This window comes from Oncorhynchus clarkii, chromosome 2, assembly GCF_045791955.1.
Source record: "Oncorhynchus clarkii lewisi isolate Uvic-CL-2024 chromosome 2, UVic_Ocla_1.0, whole genome shotgun sequence".
NCBI classification, from domain to species: Eukaryota; Metazoa; Chordata; class Actinopteri; order Salmoniformes; family Salmonidae; genus Oncorhynchus; species Oncorhynchus clarkii.
The window spans coordinates 85,138,816-85,159,912 of NC_092148.1; the positions used below are offsets into that span (position 1 = coordinate 85,138,816).

At 43.2% G+C, this 21,097-nt stretch overlaps 1 protein-coding gene across 2 annotated transcripts in view; it reads left to right on the plus strand.

The window, feature by feature from the left end:
* LOC139375207 (copine-8-like) overlaps positions 1-20,425 on the plus strand; it is an 80,676-nt gene extending 60,251 nt beyond the window's left edge. For both annotated transcript variants that reach the window (XM_071116794.1, XM_071116803.1), the window contains 12 exons: positions 550-654; positions 2,651-2,692; positions 3,388-3,463; positions 3,703-3,759; positions 4,401-4,462; positions 7,656-7,702; positions 7,995-8,176; positions 8,851-8,978; positions 13,825-13,927; positions 16,420-16,477; positions 18,862-18,935; positions 19,416-20,425. In XM_071116794.1, coding sequence (XP_070972895.1) covers positions 550-654; positions 2,651-2,692; positions 3,388-3,463; positions 3,703-3,759; positions 4,401-4,462; positions 7,656-7,702; positions 7,995-8,176; positions 8,851-8,978; positions 13,825-13,927; positions 16,420-16,477; positions 18,862-18,935; positions 19,416-19,622 — 1,141 coding nt within the window. In that variant the 3' untranslated portion in view covers positions 19,623-20,425. The remainder of the gene's footprint in view (positions 1-549; positions 655-2,650; positions 2,693-3,387; positions 3,464-3,702; positions 3,760-4,400; positions 4,463-7,655; positions 7,703-7,994; positions 8,177-8,850; positions 8,979-13,824; positions 13,928-16,419; positions 16,478-18,861; positions 18,936-19,415) is intronic.
* Positions 20,426-21,097: the final 672 nt, after the last annotated feature.

Below are 21,097 nucleotides of genomic sequence, written 5' to 3' on the forward strand. Positions count from 1 at the left end.
ACGTGAAAGAGAGGATGGAGAGGAGATAAAGAGAATGAAAGGAGAGGAAAAGAAAAAGAACGGGTCGTTGAGACTGAGTTGAGCACACGTTGTATGAGATGTCCTTGTCCAGCAGATGTTTTTATGAAAGCAGACTCCCTTTGTTTTGCGTTTAACGCATATGGCTTTTGTGCAGCTGGGTATTAACTGAAGCAGTTTAAATGGCCAGCTTCAGGGCACAACAGCAGTATGCTGCCTGCCCATCCTGAACACCTGGTCACACTGTGTGCTGTTTAAGAGCAGTTGTTGTTGTTGTTTTGTTTAGATTTTTAAAGACAAAAATATGACAAACTTAATACTAATTAAGAAAACAAATGTAAACAAACATAGCAAAGTTTGAGTTGGAAAACTGAGTCTCGAAAGGGTTCCAATACTGTAACGTGTGTGTGTGTGTGTGTGTGTGTGTGTGTGTGTGTGTGTGTGTGTGTGTGTGTGTGTGTGTGTGTGTGTGTGTGTGTGTGTGTGTGTGTGTGTGTGTGTGTGTGTGTGTGTGTGTGTGTGTTTTTCTAGGTTTACTATCTGCCATAAGACAGAGGTTGTAAAGAACACTCTGGACCCAGTGTGGCAGGCCTTCAAGATCCCTGTCAAGGCCCTGTGCAACGGCGATTATGATAGGTAACTGATACCAGAGATGCAGGTAACTGATACCAGAGATGCAGGTAACTGATACCAGAAATACAGGTAACTGGTACCAGAGATACAGGTAACTGATACCAGAGATGCAGGTAACTGATACCAGAGATGCAGGTAACTGATACCAGAGATATAGGTAACTGATACCAGAGATACAGGTAACTGGTAACAGAGATGCAGGTAACTGATACCAGAGATACAGGTAACTGATACCAGAGATACAGGTAACTGATACCAGAGATACAGGTAACTGGTACCAGAGATGCAGGTAACTGATACCAGAGATGCAGGTAACTGATACCAGAGATACAGGTAACTGATACCAGAGATACAGGTAACTGATACCAGAGATACAGGTAACTGGTACCAGAGATACAGGTAACTGATACCAGAGATGCAGGTAACTGGTACCAGAGATGCAGGTAACTGGTACCAGAGATACAGGTAACTGGTACCAGAGATACAGGTAAATGATACCAGAGATGCAGGTAGCTGGTACCAGAGATACAGGTAACTGATACCAGAGATGCAGGTAACTGATACCAGAGATGCAGGTAACTGGTACCAGAGATGCAGGTAACTGGTACCAGAGATGCAGGTAACTGGTATCAGAGATACAGGTAACTGGTACCAGAGATGCAGGTAACTGGTACCAGAGATACAGGTAACTGGTACCAGAGATGCAGGTAACTGATACCAGAGATGCAGGTAACTGGTACCAGAGATGCAGGTAACTGATACCAGAGATACAGGTAACTGATACCAGAGATGCAGGTAACTGGTACCAGAGATGCAGGTAACTGGTACCAGAGATACAGGTAACTGATACCAGAGATGCAGGTAACTGGTACCAGAGATGCAGGTAACTGATACCAGAGATGCAGGTAACTGATACCAGAGATGCAGGTAACTGATACCAGAGATGCAGGTAACTGATACCAGAGATGCAGGTAACTGGTACCAGAGATACAGGTAACTGATACCAGAGATGCAGTTAACTGATACCAGAGATGCAGGTAACTGATACCAGAGATATAGGTAACTGATACCAGAGATGCAGGTAACTGATACCAGAGATGCAGGTAACTGGTACCAGAGATGCAGGTAACTGATACCAGAGATACAGGTAACTGGTACCAGAGATGCAGGTAACTGATACCAGAGATACAGGCAACTGATACCAGAGATGCAGGTAACTGGTACCAGAGATACAGGTAACTGATACCAGAGATGCAGTTAACTGATACCAGAGATGCAGGTAACTGATACCAGAGATGCAGGTAACTGATACCAGAGATGCAGGTACTGTAAATGACAGATGCATAGATTCAGTACTTTGAAATAAAACTGAGAATGGCCTCTCCTCAACATTAAAATGTATACACTCCAGTTATAAAATATTTATATAAATCAAATGTATTACTATAATAAATGCAATCCACTCTATAGGAATGACCAGAGCTAGCTAGGCCTCTTGGGTGTGATGTCTGCCTATATCACTAAGCAACAGAAACAAACCACAACCCACAAATAACTAGGTATCAGTATTCCTCTGTACTTTGTAGTTGACCACAGACCATTTCTAGAACCACTTTAGGATTCAGGTACAAAGCAGTGGCTGCTGCTACGATCTTTATTTTTTTGTGACCCGTGACTCCTGCAATCTTTAGCATATTGAATCCCAATAGCAGACATAACTTCCTGAGAGCAGTCCTCTTAGAGCCAGACCATCTTCTTACACAGATGAGCGCTTCTCATTTAAAAAGAGATTCTCAATCAGCACACTAATTGTTTTTTTTCTAATGGAATTTTTCTCTGTCTCTCTCTGTCTCTCTGTCTGTCTCTCTCTGTCTGTCTCTCTCTCTCTCTCTCTGTCTCTCTCTCTCTCTCTGTCTCTCTGTCTGTCTGTCTCTCTCTCTCTCTCTCTCTCTCTCTCTCTCTCTCTCTCTCTCTCTCTCTCTCTCTGTCTGTCTCTCAGGAGCATAAAGGTGGAGGTGTATGATTGGGACAGAGATGGAGGGTAGGTACTGTCTCAGACAGTGTACACACATGTACACACACACGTGTACACACACACATGTACACACACACGTGTACACACACACATGTACACACACACACACACACACACACGCCACTTTTTTATCACATGATAATGTGAGACAACACACTATATAGGCATCCACAAAAATACAGACATTGATGAAATGGCATTGAATTAAATAGACAAAATATATTGTATCTCTATGAGAAGCAATAACTCTCCACTGTGATGGGTGAGGAGGTTGGGAGGATGAGGAGGTTGGGAGGATGAGGTCACAGCTGGTAGGTACCAAACCCGTTCAGGGGTGTCTGACACTGAGTACTGTTGCATGCACACAATAATACGATTATTGTGGATAGTCAGATGAATATAATAGTTTGTTTAAAACTTTTGCCTGCTTTACAAGAAGAACAGTGCTGCCAGATGCGCAGATCAAATAAAACGCTTGAACGCTCATTTAGCTGTTTACATGTAATTCCAAAGATTGCTCAGAAAACCAGGTGTTTTAATCGGCGTATCCTTACTTCGATTATGACCTTACGCCGATTAAGATAAGCAGAGTAAGGTGTCTACATGACTAATGCCATACTCAGCCTACTGCCATAATCAGTTTAATATCGATTTATTAGTGTGTATGTAACTGTACTCAATGTGTGTGTTTGCTCACCCAGGCATGACTTCATTGGGGAGTTCAGCACCAGATACAGGGAGATGTCAAGAGGCCAGTCACAGTTCCACACCTATGAGGTAAAAAACACACACACAAACACGCACACAACCTTGTCTCAGCTGTTTACCCAAACAATTAACCTTCCAGGGTATTGCACTAATTGTCTAAGCAATAACCTTTGCTCTCCTGCATCCATCTGCTTTCATCGCCTAGTCAGCCTATTAGATTGAGGAATAGAATTCAGTTAGACAGGCTTTGTTTTCAACTTACGATCAACGAGACGAATTGAACCAAGCCCTGTTCTCCTTCTCTGCAGGTGGTAAATCAGAAGAAGAGAGACAAGAAGAAGAAGAGATACCTCAACTCAGGAACAGTGAGTTAATACCCTCTTCTACTCCACCTACCTTTCAACCCTAGCAATCCCTTAATGGGATTCTATCAATGTGATTCTGCACTTACGTATCTGTGCCTGTTCATAGCCCAAAGGAGTCACTGTTGAAAGACTAGTCTAGTCCTGCACTCTGTGTGCTGTTGCCAACTTTTCTATGGTTGTTGTGCCATGTTGAAATAGGTGTACTCTATTGTGTACTCTATGTACTGTTGAACTAGGTGTGCTCTATTGTGTACTCTATGTATTGCTGAAATAGCTGTACTCTATGGTGTACTCTATAGTGTACTCTATGTATTGTTGAAATAGGTGTACTCTATGGTGTACTCTATTGTGTACTCTATTGTGTACTCTATTGTGTACTCTATGTACTGTTGAACTAGGTGTACTCTATGGTGTACTCTATGGTGTACTCTATGTATTGTTGAAATAGGTGTACTCTATGGTGTACTCTATGGTGTACTCTATGTACTGTTGAAATAGGTGTGGTAATACTGTAGTTCCACTGAAATCCCAATGTGTTTTAAAGGGATAGTTCACTTTTATAAAGTTTTAGGCTTATTATAAAGTCGGAAATAAGCTAAAACTTCAAAAAGTATCCCTTTAACCTCCGAACATGTTGCCAGGTAACCCTGCTGTCCTGCCTGGTGGACATGGAGCTCACCTTCCTGGACTACATCAAAGGGGGGTACGTTACAAAGTTTTGTTTTTAATTAAAGTCTCATTTGAATAGGGACACATTGAATACAAGTTGAATTTGAATAGGGACACATTGAATAAAAGTTGAATTTGAATAGGGACACATTGAATACAAGTTGAATTTGAATAGGGACACATTGAATAAAAGTTGAATTTGAATAGGGACACATTGAATAAAAGTTGAATTTGAATAGGGACACATTGAATAAAAGTTGAATTTGAATAGGGACACATTGAATAAAAGTTGAATTTGAATAGGGACACATTGAATAAAAGTTGAATTTGAATAGGGACACATTGAATAAAAGTTGAATTTGAATAGGGACACATTGAATACAAGTTGAATTTGAATAGGGACACATTGAATAAAAGTTGAATTTGAATAGGGACACATTGAATACAAGTTGAATTTGAATAGGGACACATTGAATAAAAGTTGAATTTGAATAGGGACACATTGAATAAAAGTTGAATTTGAATAGGGACACATTGAATAAAAGTTGAATTTGAATAGGGACACATTGAATACAAGTTGAATTTGAATAGGGACACATTGAATAAAAGTTGAATTTGAATAGGGACACATTGAATAAAAGTTGAATTTGAATAGGGACACATTGAATAAAAGTTGAATTTGAATAGGGACACATTGAATACAAGTTGAATTTGAATAGGGACACATTGAATAAAAGTTGAATTTGAATAGGGACACATTGAATAAAAGTTGAATTTGAATAGGGACACATTGAATAAAAGTTGAATTTGAATAGGGACACATTGAATAAAAGTTGAATTTGAATAGGGACACATTGAATAAAAGTTGAATTTGAATAGGGACACATTGAATAAAAGTTGAATTTGAATAGGGACACATTGAATACAAGTTGAATTTGAATAGGGACACATTGAATAAAAGTTGAATTTGAATAGGGACACATTGAATACAAGTTGAATTTGAATAGGGACACATTGAATAAAAGTTGAATTTGAATAGGGACACATTGAATAAAAGTTGAATTTGAATAGGGACACATTGAATAAAAGTTGAATTTGAATAGGGACACATTGAATACAAGTTGAATTTGAATAGGGACACATTGAATAAAAGTTGAATTTGAATAGGGACACATTGAATAAAAGTTGAATTTGAATAGGGACACATTGAATAAAAGTTGAATTTGAATAGGGACACATTGAATACAAGTTGAATTTGAATAGGGACACATTGAATAAAAGTTGAATTTGAATAGGGACACATTGAATAAAAGTTGAATTTGAATAGGGACACATTGAATAAAAGTTGAATTTGAATAGGGACACATTGAATTAAAGTCTCATTTGAATAGGGACACATTGAATAAAAGTTGAATTTGAATAGGGACACATTGAATAAAAGTTGAATTTGAATAGGGACACATTGAATAAAAGTTGAATTTGAATAGGGACACATTGAATTAAAGTCTCATTTGAATAGGGACACATTGAATAAAAGTTGAATTTGAATAGGGACACATTGAATAAAAGTTGAATTTGAATAGGGACACATTGAATAAAAGTTGAATTTGAATAGGGACACATTGAATAAAAGTTGAATTTGAATAGGGACACATTGAATAAAAGTTGAATTTGAATAGGGACACATTGAATAAAAGTTGAATTTGAATAGGGACACATTGAATAAAAGTTGAATTTGAATAGGGACACATTGAATAAAAGTTGAATTTGAATAGGGACACATTGAATAAAAGTTGAATTTGAATAGGGACACATTGAATAAAAGTTGAATTTGAATAGGGACACATTGAATAAAAGTTGAATTTGAATAGGGACACATTGAATAAAAGTTGAATTTGAATAGGGACACATTGAATACAAGTTGAATTTGAATAGGGACACATTGAATAAAAGTTGAATTTGAATAGGGACACATTGAATAAAAGTTGAATTTGAATAGGGACACATTGAATAAAAGTTGAATTTGAATAGGGACACATTGAATAAAAGTTGAATTTGAATAGGGACACATTGAATAAAAGTTGAATTTGAATAGGGACACATTGAATAAAAGTTGAATTTGAATAGGGACACATTGAATAAAAGTTGAATTTGAATAGGGACACATTGAATAAAAGTTGAATTTGAATAGGGACACATTGAATAAAAGTTGAATTTGAATAGGGACACATTGAATAAAAGTTGAATTTGAATAGGGACACATTGAATAAAAGTTGAATTTGAATAGGGACACATTGAATAAAAGTTGAATTTGAATAGGGACACATTGAATAAAAGTTGAATTTGAATAGGGACACATTGAATAAAAGTTGAATTTGAATAGGGACACATTGAATAAAAGTTGAATTTGAATAGGGACACATTGAATAAAAGTTGAATTTGAATAGGGACACATTGAATAAAAGTTGAATTTGAATAGGGACACATTGAATAAAAGTTGAATTTGAATAGGGACACATTGAATAAAAGTTGAATTTGAATAGGGACGCATTGAATACAAGTTGAATTTGAATAGGGACACATTGAATAAAAGTTGAATTTGAATAGGGACACATTGAATAAAAGTTGAATTTGAATAGGGACACATTGAATAATAGTTGAATTTGAATAGGGACACATTGAATTGAAGTTGAATTTGAATAGGGACACATTGAATGAAAGTTGAATTTGAATAGGGACACATTGAATACACAACAGTCAGATGCATTGCACCATCACTCTTTAGCCTACACCTAATTTCCATTGCTTGTCTCTAGATCTGTGTTAAAACGTTTAGTACTAGCTTTCCATGTTGTATTGTTCATTTTGACTGTGTACCCCATGCAACCTGCACATTTTTATTTCCAAGCAGCTACTGTAAAGTACATAATGTATTACTGCAATAGGTTATACTAATTTAACTGAAACAATTTCCATGGTAACCTCTTTATCTAGCGCTAAGCTCACTTACATCCCAAGTGATAATTGAAGGTAGGAACAAACTCCTAGTTAAGTGGATTACTAATCAGCTCGTAGGCCTATGTTCATTTTGCAGGTGACAGCAGTTACTGATAACTCATAACCCCTTGTCAATTAATTGAGTTAGTCGGATCGCTTTGAAACGTGATGTAATTGAATGTAGTATGACTGACGCTTCAATATCTTTACTGTTTGATTTTGTCTTGCAGGACTCAGATTAATTTCACGGTGGCAATTGATTTCACAGCATCAAATGGTGAGTGTGTCCAAATCTGTTTTTAGTTCTTGTCAGCCCTTGAGAACCCTGTTGTGCCTGTGTGGCAGTAAGGTAATGTCCATGTGTTTTGAATGTTGGTGTCAGAAAACCCAAGACAAAGGGTAAGAAGGAACCATTTGTACCACCAGCATTACAGCTACAAGGCTTTTTTTCAAGACAATTCTCAATGGTAGAAAGCTGCTTAATCTTTTGCAATGTATGAACAGCATCCCCTCTTTCCAACTACACAATAGTGTGGACCTCAGTTCTACTGTGTTGGGTTTGTGTCCAGGCAACCCGTCTCAGCCCACCTCCCTCCACTACATGAGTCCGTACCAGTTGAATGCCTACGCCATGGCTCTCAGGGCCGTGGGGGAGATCATCCAGGACTACGACAGTGACAAGATGTTCCCTGCTCTGGGCTTCGGAGCCAAGCTGCCCCCGGACGGACGCGTCTCGCACGAGTTCGCTCTGGTGAGGAGACAGGAGACACCATCCATCCATCCATCTATCCCTCCTCCTTCTTGCCTGCCACTCTCTCGTCAGTCCTGGTTCTGGACCAGTGGAGGCTGGTGGAGAGAGAACGGACAAAAGACCCCTTTGGCTCTGGTCATAAGTAGTCAGTCCTGGTTCTGGACCAGTGGAGGCTGGTGGAGAGAGAACTGACAAATGACCCCTTTGGCTCTGGTCATAAGTAGTCAGTCCTGGTTCTGGACCAGTGGAGGCTGGTGGAGAGAGAACTGACAAATGACCCCTTTGGCTCTGGTCATAAGTAGTTCACTAGTAGTTCCTGTTCTAACCCTTCCTATCCAGATGTAGTGCCCATGCCGCCTTAGGGGCTGGCAGTCATTACAGCAGCTCAGTTGGGGAACACTCTCCCCAGAGGGGCCCAGCCTGAGACCACGACAGGCCCCATATGCATTCATCTAGGCATTAAGGATTTACTGAGTCAGTCTTTTAAGAATGGACTTCATGGAGAGAGGGAGAGAGGGAGAGAGGGAGAGAGGGAGAGAGAGAGAGAGAGAGAGAGGGAGGGAGAGAGGGAGGGAGAGAGGGAGAGAGGGAGAGCGAGAGAGGGAGAGAGGGAGGGAGATTTCTATGTTGTCTCTCTCATGTTCCTGATGTTTGTTCTGTGTGTTTCTGTATAGAACGGGAACCCTCAGAACCCATACTGCAGTGGGATCGAGGGAGTGATGGAGGCTTACTACCAGAGCCTCAAGTCTGTCCGCCTCTACGGACCCACACACTTCTCCCCTGTTATCAACCACGTGGCCAGGTACTGTAGGTCATACACACACTCACACCAGAACTAACCACCATGTACAAAGAGCATTCCCAGTGCGATTCCATTGAACTCCTACTTTGGTCCTTCAGTGTGGTACAATAACCTGCTATGATCAATAGATAGCCCCAGTGTGTTCCACAGTGACCTGTGACTCCTCATGGAAAGACCAGATTAAAATAAATGCTGTAATAGCTCAGTCGTCCCACTGAAATCAATACTAACTGTGGTGGCATGAACACACACGGACACACGCACACCTACTAACGGACAAACACCCACGCACGCAGGCATACACACATGCACAAACACACGTCTTGTCTTCTCAGTTTGAGAAAATCGTTTGTGCTTTGTGTCCACCGCTGAGCACACCGTGGAGATCAAAGGTCAACATAGGTCTGCCTGTCAGACGGTGATCAGAAAGGAACACTCTTTTCACACCCACTCACAGAACAGTAAGTAACCACACATGAAAGCAGCAGCTCAAGCTATGATTGGTGAAACTACCACGTCCGTTTATGATGTCACAACAAAGAAGTTGCTGTTTTACTTTTGTTTTTTTTCGTCGGACATCATTGCATGCTCCTCTCCTCCATTTCATCAACACAACCGAAACAATAACAAGGGCGCTGGGGGGGGGGGGGGGGGGGGGGGGGGGGTCGAACAGTGGCGCTGTTTCTCCCTTTATTGGATTTCAGCTTTAAGTGTGCGTCCCAATTGGTCCCATTGGCTCTGGTCCAAATGAGTGCACTATATAGGGAATATGGTGCAGTTTAGGACGCACTCTTAATGTCACATCTCCTCACCATCACACAAATAGATGCGAGAACCCAGTTCAGATTAGATTACAACATCACACCGGTGTCTTTATATGAAGAAGAAAAAAGGGACACACACAAGACGAGGATAAAACATCCAGCTTCCAACGTAATCCCTTACTTATTGTAGCAATAAAATAAACTGCAAACGCAAGCAAGAGGTCAGAGGTCTTCTCCTCCTCTGCATCCAAAGTTATTCAATATTGTCCTTCAAAAGTATTCAATTCAACGTTGCATGCAGAGAGAATGGTTGGTGGTTGTTGAAAACAAATAAGGCTTTGCACGATCGACCAGTGGACAGACACTATGGGAGACATCGTGAATAATGTTAATTTTATCCGAGCAGAAGAGAATTGTACTCGGTGCCTCGCTGTCTCTCCGTAGTGTGCAGTGTCCCCATGCCATACATGCTCTACTTGATATTCACTATTGGGAAATCTTACCCAATCATCTATAAACACACACAAGATTGACTGTAACAAGCTATCTCCCCCATCCCTCTTCGCTCCTCAACTCCCATCTATTTCCCGGTGTGGTCAGACCGCCCACGTGGCCTAAGAATAGCCTTGCCGTTCATAGCTCATTTATTCTCAGAAATACCAAAACACACTGAGGGAAACCATTTTCACCCAAATAAGTGTCTCTAGTGTCCAACGAGATCATCATACTCACACGTGTGGCTGTATTTATTTGCCACTCAGATGGTGTGTACCCCCCAGGGTTACAGTCCATGTATGGGCCAGATTTGGGTCTCAACCATCAGCCAAACCAATGACCAAACCATCACTAACATTGAGTGGCTGCTACCAACATACTGACTCAAATCTCTAGCCACTTTAATAATTAAAAATTGGATGTAATAAATGTATCACTAGTCACTTTAAACAATGCCACTGTATATAATGTTTACATACCCTACATTACTCATCTCATATTGTACTCTATACCATCTACTGCATTTTGCCTATGCCGCACGGCCATCGCTCATCCATTTATTTATATGTACATATTCTTATTCATTCCTTTACACTTATGTGTATAAGGTAGTTGTTGTGAAATTGTTAGATTACTTGTTAGATATTACTGCACAGTCGGAACTAGAAGCACAAGCATTTCGCTACACTCGCATTAACATCTGCTAACCATGTGTAGGTGACCAATAACATTTGATTTGATTTGACTAGAGGTCCATGCAAGAGAATAGACGGATTAGTAAAAGAGTGGTCATAGGCTAACACAAAATATGCATCATAGCAGGGGTTGGAACCTCAATTGTTTTCCAATCATTTTGTTCTGAACAGAACCAGTATTTTTTTGGTTCCTTTCAGTTTGCTTAATGTTGGACTAAAGCTAGCTAGCTAACGAGCTTGTGTGTGCAGAGCGGCACACAATTAAAAACACGCCTTCTTTTTTGTGGTTAATAAATCCAATGTGAGTAATGATAACTATAGTATCCTTAACTAGCATTGGAAAAACTTCATCCATTCTTCTGTAATAAAAAATCACTCTCTAATTTCTGAATCACGCTTGTAACGTCAGTAGGCTACAGTAGCCTATGCTTCAGAGGGGGAGGGACATGAGAAGGGGTAGGGGTAGATTGCCTACACACACACACACACACACACACACTGGCAAAGATTTCCAGCTGGCAGGCAGACACTGGAGTAAGTTTCTGAGTGACAGAGTGAGGGCTTTGCATAGGTGCTTTGTTGCATTTTTTGTGGGACTGAAACAAATGCTGGACTGTAAAATAACGTGATTACCCGGTTCTCAGGCTTTTAAAATAATGCTTCTATTCTAGAACAGTATATTTTATTCGGTTTTCGGTTCTGTTCCCTGAATCGGGTCCAACCCCTGCTTCATAGATACATTTAATTCATTGATTTATGACATTTGATATTGTAGTCATTTAGGGAACGCTCTTATCCAGAGAGACTTACAGTATTATTGATTACAGTATTATTGACTACAGTATTATTGACTACAGTATTATTGATTACAGTATTATTGATTACAGTATTATTGATTACAGTATTATTGATTACACGCTGCAAATCATATCACCAACCTCTCTGTTTCTCCTCTCTCCCCTCCCCTCCCCTCCCCTCCTCTCCCTGCTCTCCTCCCACCAACCTCTCTGTTTCTCCTCTCTTCTCTTCTCTCCCCTCCCCTCCCCTCCCCTCCCCTCCCCTCCCCTCCCCTCCCCTCCCCTCCCCTCCCTGCTCTCCTCCCACCAACCTCTCTGTTTCTCCTCTCTCCCCTCCCCTCCCCTCCCCTCCTCTCCCTGCTCTCCTCCCACCAACCTCTCTGTTTCTCCTCTCTCCCCTCCCCTCCCCTCCTCTCCCTGCTCTCCTCCCACCAACCTCTCTGTTTCTACTCTCTCCCCTCCCCTCCCCTCCTCTCCCTGCTCTCCTCCCACCAACCTCTCTGTTTCTCCTCTCTCCCCTCCCCTCCCCTCCCCTCCTCTCCCTGCTCTCCTCCCACCAACCTCTCTGTTTCCCCTCTCTCCCCTCCCCTCCCCTCCCCTCCTCTCCCTGCTCTCCTCCCACCAAACTCTCTGTTTCTCCTCTCTCCCCTCCCCTCCCCTCCCCTCCTCTCCCTGCTCTCCTCCCACCAACCTCTCTGTTTCCCTCCCCTCCCCTCCCCTCCCCTCCCCTCCCCTCCCCTCCCCTCCCCTCCCCTCCCCTCCCACCAACCTCTCTGTTTCTCCTCTCTTCCCTCCCCTCCCCTCCCCTCCTCTCCCTGCTCTCCTCCCACCAACCTCTCTGTTTCTCCTCTCTCCCCTCCCCTCCCCTCCTCTCCCTGCTCTCCTCCCACCAACCTCTCTGTTTCTCCCCTCTCCCCTCCCCTCCCCTCTTCTCCTCTCCCTGCTCTCCTCCCACCAACCTCTCTGTTTCTCCTCTCTCCCCTCCCCTCCTCTCCCTGCTCTCCTCCCACCAACCTCTCTGTTTCTCCTCTCTCCCCTCCCCTCCCCTCCTCTCCCTGCTCTCCTCCCACCAACCTCTCTGTTTCTCCTCTCTCCCCTCCCCTCCCCTCCCCTCCTCTCCCTGCTCTCCTCCCACCAACCTCTCTGTTTCTCCTCTCTCCCCTCCCCTCCCCTCCTCTCCCTGCTCTCCTCCCACCAACCTCTCTGTTTCTCCTCTCTCCTCTCCCCTCCCCTCCTCTCCCTGCTCTCCTCCCACCAACCTCTCTGTTTCTCCCCTCTCCCCTCCCCTCCCCTCTTCTCCTCTCCCTGCTCTCCTCCCACCAACCTCTCTGTTTCTCCTCTCTCCCCTCCCCTCCCCTCCCCTCCTCTCCCTGCTCTCCTCCCACCAACCTCTCTGTTTCTCCTCTCTCCCCTCCCTGCTCTCCTCCCCTCCCCTCCTCTCCCTGCTCTCCTCCCACCAACCTCTCTGTTTCTCCTCTCTCCCCTCCCCTCCCCTCCTCTCCCTGCTCTCCTCCCACCAACCTCTCTGTTTCTCCTCTCTCCCCTCCCCTCCCTTCTCCCTGCTCTCCTCCCACCAACCTCTCTGTTTCTCCTCTCTCCCCTCCCCTCCCCTCCTCTCCCTGCTCTCCTCCCACCCACCTCTCTGTTTCTCCCCTCCCCTCCCCTCCCTGCTCTCCTCCCACCAACCTCTCTGTTTCTCCTCTCTCCCCTCCCCTCCCCTCCTCTCCCTGCTCTCCTCCCACCAACCTCTCTGTTTCTCCCCTCTCCCCTCCCCTCCCCTCTTCTCCTCTCCCTGCTCTCCTCCCACCAACCTCTCTGTTTCTCCTCTCTCCCCTCCCCTCCCCCCCTCCTCTCCCTGCTCTCCTCCCACCAACCTCTCTGTTTCCCCTCCCCTCCCCTCCCCTCCCCTCCCCTCCCCTCCCCTCCCCTCCCCTCCCCTCCCCTCCTCTCCCTGCTCTTCTCTCACCAACCCCTCCCCTCCCCTCCCTGCTCTCCTCCCACCAACCTCTCTGTTTCTCCTCCCTCCCCTCCCCTCCCCTCCCCTCCCCTCCCCTCCCCTCTTCTCCTCTCTCTCGCTCTCCGCCCCCCCCTCCAGGTATGCACAATCAGTGAAAGACGGCTCCCAGTACTTCATCCTCCTTATCATCTCGGACGGCGTCATCACCGACATGGCTCAGACCAAAGAGTCTATCGTAAATGTAAGACATCTCAAACTTACTATTAATTAAAGGCCCACTCTTACAACATTTAGTCAGCCATTTTTATACATGTAAAATGTATGCTATAGCCTACACATCTTCATGAGTTAGAGTGGTTACATTTATCCAGCCCCATCCCCCAGTTATATAGCAAACCAAGTGGCGGGTCTGGATTTACAGTGAGGGAAAAAAGTATTTGATCCCCTGCTGATTTTTCACATTTGCCCACTGACAAAGAAATTATCAGTCTATAATTTTAATGGTAGGTTTATTTGAACAGTGAGAGACAGAATAACAACAACATCCAGAAAAACGCATGTCAAAAATGTTATAAATTAATTTGCATTATAATGAGGGAAATAAGTATTTGACCCCTCTGCAAAACATGACTTAGTACTTGGTGGCAAAACCCTTGTTGGCAATCACAGAGGTCAGACGTTTCTTGTAGTTGGCCACCAGGTTTGCACACATCTCGGGAGGGATTTTGTCCCACTCCTTTTTGCAGATCTTCTCCAAGTCATTAAGGTTTCGAGGCTGAAGTTTGGCAACTCGAACCTTCAGCTCCCAACACAGATTTTCTATGGGATTGAGGTCTGGAGACAGGCTAGGCCACTCCAGGGCCTTAATCTGCTTCTTCTTGAGCCACTCCTTTGTTGCCTTGGCCGTGTGTTTTGGGTCATTGTCATGCTGGAATACCCATCCACAACCCATTTTCAATGCCCTGGCTGAGGGAAGGAGGATCTCACCCAAGATTTGACGGTACATGGCCCCATCCATCGTCCCTTTGATGCAGTGAAGTTGTCCTGTTCCCTTAGCAGAAAAACAGCCCCAAAGCATAATGTTTCCACCTCCATGTTTGACAGTGGGGATGGTGATCTTGGGGTCATAGGCAGCATTCCTCCTCCTCCAAACATGGCGAGTTGAGTTGATACCAAAGAGCTCCATTTTGGTCTCATCTGACCACAACACTTTCACCCAGTTGTCCTCTGAATCATTTAGATGTTCATTGGCAAACTTCAGATGGGCATGTATATGTGCTTTCTTGAGCAGGGGGACCTTGCGGGCGCTGCAGGATTTCAGTCCTTCACGGCGTAGTGTGTTACCAATTGTTTTCTTGGTGACTATGGTCCCAGCTGCCTTGAGATCATTGACAAGATCCTCCAGTGTAGTTCTGGGCTGATTCCTCACCGTTCTGATGATCATTGCAACTTCACGAGGTGAGATCTTGCATGGAGCCCCAGGCCGAGGGAGATTGACAGTTCTTTTGTGTTTCTTCCATTTGCGAATAATCGCACCAACTGTTGTCACCTTCTCACCAAGCTGCTTGGCGATGGTCTTGTAGCCCATTCCATCCTTGTGTAGGTCTACAATCTTGTCCCTGACATCCTTGGAGAGCTCTTTGGTCTTGGCCATGGTGGAGAGTTTGGAATCTGATTGATTGATTGCTTCTGTGGACAGGTGTCTTCTATACAGGTAACAAACAGAGATTAGGAGCACTCCCTTTAAAAGTGTGCTCCTAATTTCAGCTCGTTACCTGTATAAAAGACACCTGGGAGCCAGAAATCTTTCTGATTGAGAGGGGGTCAAATACTTATTTCCCTCGTTAAAATGCAAATCAATTTATAACATTTTTAACATGAGTTTTTCTGGATTTTGTTGTTGTCATTCTGTCTCTCACTGTTCAAATAAACCTACCATTAAAATTATAGACTGACCATTTCTTTGTCAGTTGGCAAACGTACAAAATCAACAGGGGATCAAATATTTTTTTCCCTCACAATGTTGATAGTGTTTAATGTCTGTCTATGTTGAAGTAATGCTGTTTGGAATGCCCTGACTCAAAAATTGTGTTACATAGAAATAGAAATCGCTGCTTTTCGTTAAACAATTTTCCCTACGTACTGTAATGTGATTGTGGGGTACGATATGAGAACTATGAGTTTCAAGCAGCCCCAGAAATAGATGTTCCTCATATTTCTGCCAATTTAATGTTCACCTAAATGGCAATACAAAGTTATGAAACATAGTGATGTGTTAATCTATCATTCTTTCTCACAAACCTTTGGCAAATGGCTATCCACTCAAAATTGCAATGCAATAGGTGTCCGCTATGGGAGGAGATGGAAATTAGGTTCATTTATAAGCTGTCAGACTGGCTGGGGTTTACACACAAGTTGTACATGCATGAAATGACAGAGGTGACAATCCTACAAAGGCTTGGCAAAATGTGGGAGCCAAACCACATAAAGGAGCAGAATTGGAAAACATTGACCACTTTGTGACAGGCAGTTTCTACCATTTTTCTCTGAGAAGGAGAACTTGTACAGTATTTGCAGTATTGTCAATAATTGGGGGTATTTCTCCTGTGGCGTTTTAGATAACGATGGTTATTGACGTTGGCATTGAAAGGAACTTGTTTCCTCAAGCTCTCTTTTTTTGTTGACACCTCTCTTTCTCTTTATTTGTTTCTCTCTCTCCCCCCACCTCCAAAGGCGGCTACTCTGCCCATGTCAATTATAATTGTCGGGGTTGGACCGGCGGAATTTAATGGTACAAAAGGAATAATGGAATGTGTGTGTGTGCACCCTTGTGTGTGCGTGTATGTGTGTGTGTGTGCACCCTTGTGTGCACCTGTGTGTGTATGTGCACGCATTTGTGTTTCTAATCTCTTCCCTGCGTTAAATCCATTATTTGCCCCTCACCCGGTTCTCCCTCACCTTTCCTTTTTCTATCCTTCTTTCTTACCCCTCCCTCTCCCTATCGCGCCCCTCACCCGGTTCTCCCTCTCTTCTGCTACTCACCTTTCCTTTTTCTATCCTTCTTTCTTACCCCTCCCTCTCCCTATCGCGCCCCTCACCCGGCTTCCCTCTCTTTTCCTTTCCTTTCATATCTCTCTCTCATTTGCTTCCCATCCCCCACATAGTTTATCTTTCTAAATGTCAATGCTCATTTGACCCAACGTTCTACAGAAATGTGTCATCATTTCCCTTCACCTTTTTGTAGTAACAGACCAAGTCCTCGCCTTTCATCTCTTATCATAGGAAAGAAGTGTTTACAATTCATAAAACACTCCAGCTCCATGATAAACACATTCATTCTTTATGAGCAATTAGCCTTTTAAAGTCAACGGTCCTTTAAGATTATCACGCTTACAAAGTCAATGTGCACAGTAGCATGATGTCCCTCCCTGTTCCACTACACATGGTTGCTTTCCCTTATACAGATGTAGGATCTTAATTTGATCACCCTGTTGCAAGATAACTTTCCTGCAATGAAGGACATTTAAAACTTGTAGTGTATTTGAGGTTTAAAAAGGCTTCTGAAGATTTGTATTTTCGACTTGGAAATTTCAAACTTGATTTTCCCTTACAAAAAATGTATCAATGCCTACAAAAAAAAAACGTTGATGCTGCAGGATTATTTTCCTGCTTTAGCAAACAGGCTAAAATTAAGATCCTGGATCTGTGCATCAGTGGAGGCTGCTGAGGGGAGAACGGCTCATAATAACGGCTGAAACGGAGCAAATGGAATGGCATCAAACACCTGGAGACCATGTGTTTGATGTATTTGATACCAATTCACCTATTCCAGTCATTACCACAAGCCCGTTCTCCCCAATTAAGGTGCCACCAACCTGCTGTACTGTACATATCCCACCACATACTTCACCACAGCTGGGCTGCAACCTGGTCTCAGAGCAAAACGTGTGATATTTTACTCAAATCCATGCCACCCCATTTAGTTTAATATGTTCGTTTACACTAGGTTACATTAGATTGGCCTACCAATGTAATAGTGGTCGTACAATATAATACAAATTGTAGGATGTATAGTATCCTACGTCTTGATCGCATTTTACCCGTTTAGTATGACATATTACATTCGACTTTCAGGTGTCTGTTTCTCAAATTAGACACTCTAATGTACTTGTCCTCTGCTCAGTTGTGCACCGGGGCCTCCCAATCATCTTTCTATACTGGTTAGAGCCAGTTTGCGCTGTTCTGTGAAGGGAGTAGTACACAGCGTTGTACGAGATCTTCAGTTTCTTGGCAATTTCTCGCATGGAATAGCCTTCATTTCCCAGGACAAGAATAGACTGATGAGTTTCAGAAGAAAGTTCTTTATAACTGGCCATTTTGAGCCTGTAATCAAACCCACAAATGCTGATACTCCAGATACTCAACTAGTCTAAAGAAGGACAGTTTTATTGCTTATTTAATTAGCACAACAGTTTTCAGCTGTGCTAACAGAATTGCAAAAAGGTTTTCTAATGATCAATTAGCCTTTGAAAATGATCAACTTGGATTAGCTAACACAACGTGGCATTGGAACACAGGAGTGATGGTTGCTGATAATGGGCCTCTGTACGCCTATGTAGATATTCCATCAAAAAAATAGCAGTTTCCAGCTACAATAGTCATTTACAGCATTAACAATGTCTACACTGTATCTCTGGTCAATGTGATGTTATTTTAGGGTTAGGGTTAGGGTTAAAATGGACATTTCTAAGTTACCCCAAACTTTTGAACGGTATTCTATGTTTACTATGTTACGTCTTGTCAAAATAATGTAACCTAACGTAAAGTAACATATCATGCTAAATGGTTTTGCTCTAAGACCAGGCTGGTTCATCACTCACCCAGTACTGTGCAGTAACTTACAACCAAGGATTTCACGGCTCTACACACACATTTACGGTACTCAAACAACATTGCATGGCAGGCAATGAAACAGTGTCATCTCGTGTAGCATGCTCACTGGCTCTCTGTGGTAATGTAGCGTGTGTAGTTAATGCACACGGACGACAGTGCAGCATGTGTAGTCAACGATGTGTCATGCTCTGTGGCACTGATGATGTTGCCATATTGATGTGGGCTTTGTTCTGACATGGCATGGATGACTGATGTGCTTCTCTCTCTCTCTCTCCTTCTCAGAAATGATTGAGCTTGATGGAGACGAAGAGAGGATTTCATCTCAAGGGAGGTTCGCAGAGAGAGATATTGTTCAGGTATTATGGAGCTTTCTCATACATTAACGCAGTTTAATTGTCTCAGTTTAATTGTCTCGGAAACAGGCTGACATTCTATAGAATGTGTATATCATGTATGTGTACTGTATGAAAATGGCCTATGTGAATGGCTTCTCTCTCTCTCTGCATCTTTCATTCCCCCCTCGTTCTAATCCACTGTCTTTCTCCCCATATCTTCACTGGTATTCTGTTTTTCTCCCCATTTCTTCACATCTATTCTGTCTTTCTCCCCGTATCTTCACATCTATTCTGTCTTTCTCCACTTATCTTCACATGTATTCTGTCTTTCTCCACTTATCTTCACATCTATTCTGTCTTTCTCCTCCTCTACACCACTTCTCTACCATTATTATTTTCTAATGGAACCACTGTACTCTTTCTCTTACTGTCTCCTCACTCGTTCTCTTTCTCCCCTCTTCTCCGTTCCTTCTCTCTTCCTCCCCCCTTCTCTCCATCCAGTTTGTTCCGTTCCGTGACTACATCGACCGCAGGGGGAACCACATTCTCAGTATGGCCCGTTTGGCCAAAGAGGTCCTGGCTGAGATCCCTGACCAGTTCCTCTCCTACATGAGGACCAGGGGCATCAAACCAGGCCCCTGTCCCCCTGCCTACACCCCCACCCCCGCCTTGCACCCCCTCTTCACCCGACGGGTCAGCCGAATCTGAAGGGTAAAACGCTCCCCCCCCCCGACCTCTTCCTCTTTTGCTTCTTCTTCTTCCTCACTGGAGTCGTTACCACGCTCATGTTGCACCTTTGTGGACTCTGGGATTCCATCATCCGTGGCATTGGTCAGCCCTTTCTGTGGAGAGGACAGACCGCCATCATCCCTCAGGAAGGACTTCCACTGAGAGGTCAGAAGTTAGAGGTCAGAGGACGCAGTTTACTGGTCTGACCTAGGAGGTGGGTGAGTCACTGTAATTGACGAGCCAGGAGCAGCATCCAATCTGTGGAGAACCTTTCAGAAGCGCATTTCTGATCTGTTATTTCTACGTCCTGCTCTTCCTCTCAACTTCACTTCTCTTTCACCAACAGTCTCTTTCTAAATGTTTACAAAAGTTGAGGATGACGAGGAGGATTCATACTCGTGGACACATTTTTATTTCTCTCTGATTTGTACTCCAGATGCTCTCTGGCTCTCCTTTTTTTAGCCACAGAGACTGGTGGTAGCGATGATGAAGAGGACGAAGATGATGATGATGCTGATGATGACAAGCCCAGGAGCCACATCCCATGTGTGGTGTTTATTTCTTTTTTTACGGAGCATGTTGTAGTCCTAGTAGAGAAGCATGCAGTTAAAGTCCTGCACTCAGGGCCTCCTAGCTGATCATTTATTTTCCAACTACCACCTTTGAAGACAGTACCTTCACCACCTATAATCTTCCCACTATATTACGCTCTGTTGTCCGCCTACCTTGACTCAAAGGGGACTTCCTTCAGAGTCTGGTCCTATCAAATACAGCAGGGACTAAACCAGCCTTATTCTCTTTGTGTCCCAAATGGCACCCTATTTCCTACACAGTGCACTACTTTTGAGAGCCCCGGTCAAGCGTAGTGCACTATATAAAGAGTAGGGTGCCTCTTGGGATGCAGAATCTATCCATTGGGTACATTCACAGTCGCCATGCTCACAAGAATTCTGGAATAGTGGAATCTCCATCCATGCATGGGAGTTAAAAACATACTTACCAGTTAGTTACACCACCACTTCCATGTGTGTCCTCTGACTCTGGAGTTCAGTGAGAAAATGTTGTTTTGTATTTTCAGGAGCATTCTCTCTTTAGTTTCTACCTCTTGCTTCACATCATGTCACTAAACCCTGTGGATGGATGGATGTGTGTTTTGGAAAGGCAGGTTGTTAAGCAGTAATATTTCAGTCTACCGTTTGGTTCACAACGCCGCTTTTGTCTCTTACTGAGTGAAAACATTTTACATTTACGTTGAACATTTTACTAGCCTACACTACCGGTCAAAAGTTTTAGAACACCTACTCATTCAAGGGTTTTTCTTAATTTTTTCTATTTTCTACTATTTTCTACATTGTAGAATAATACTGAAGACATCAAAATTATGAAATAACACATTTGGAATCATGTAGTAACCAAAAAAGTGTTAAACAAATCAAAATATATGTTATATTTAA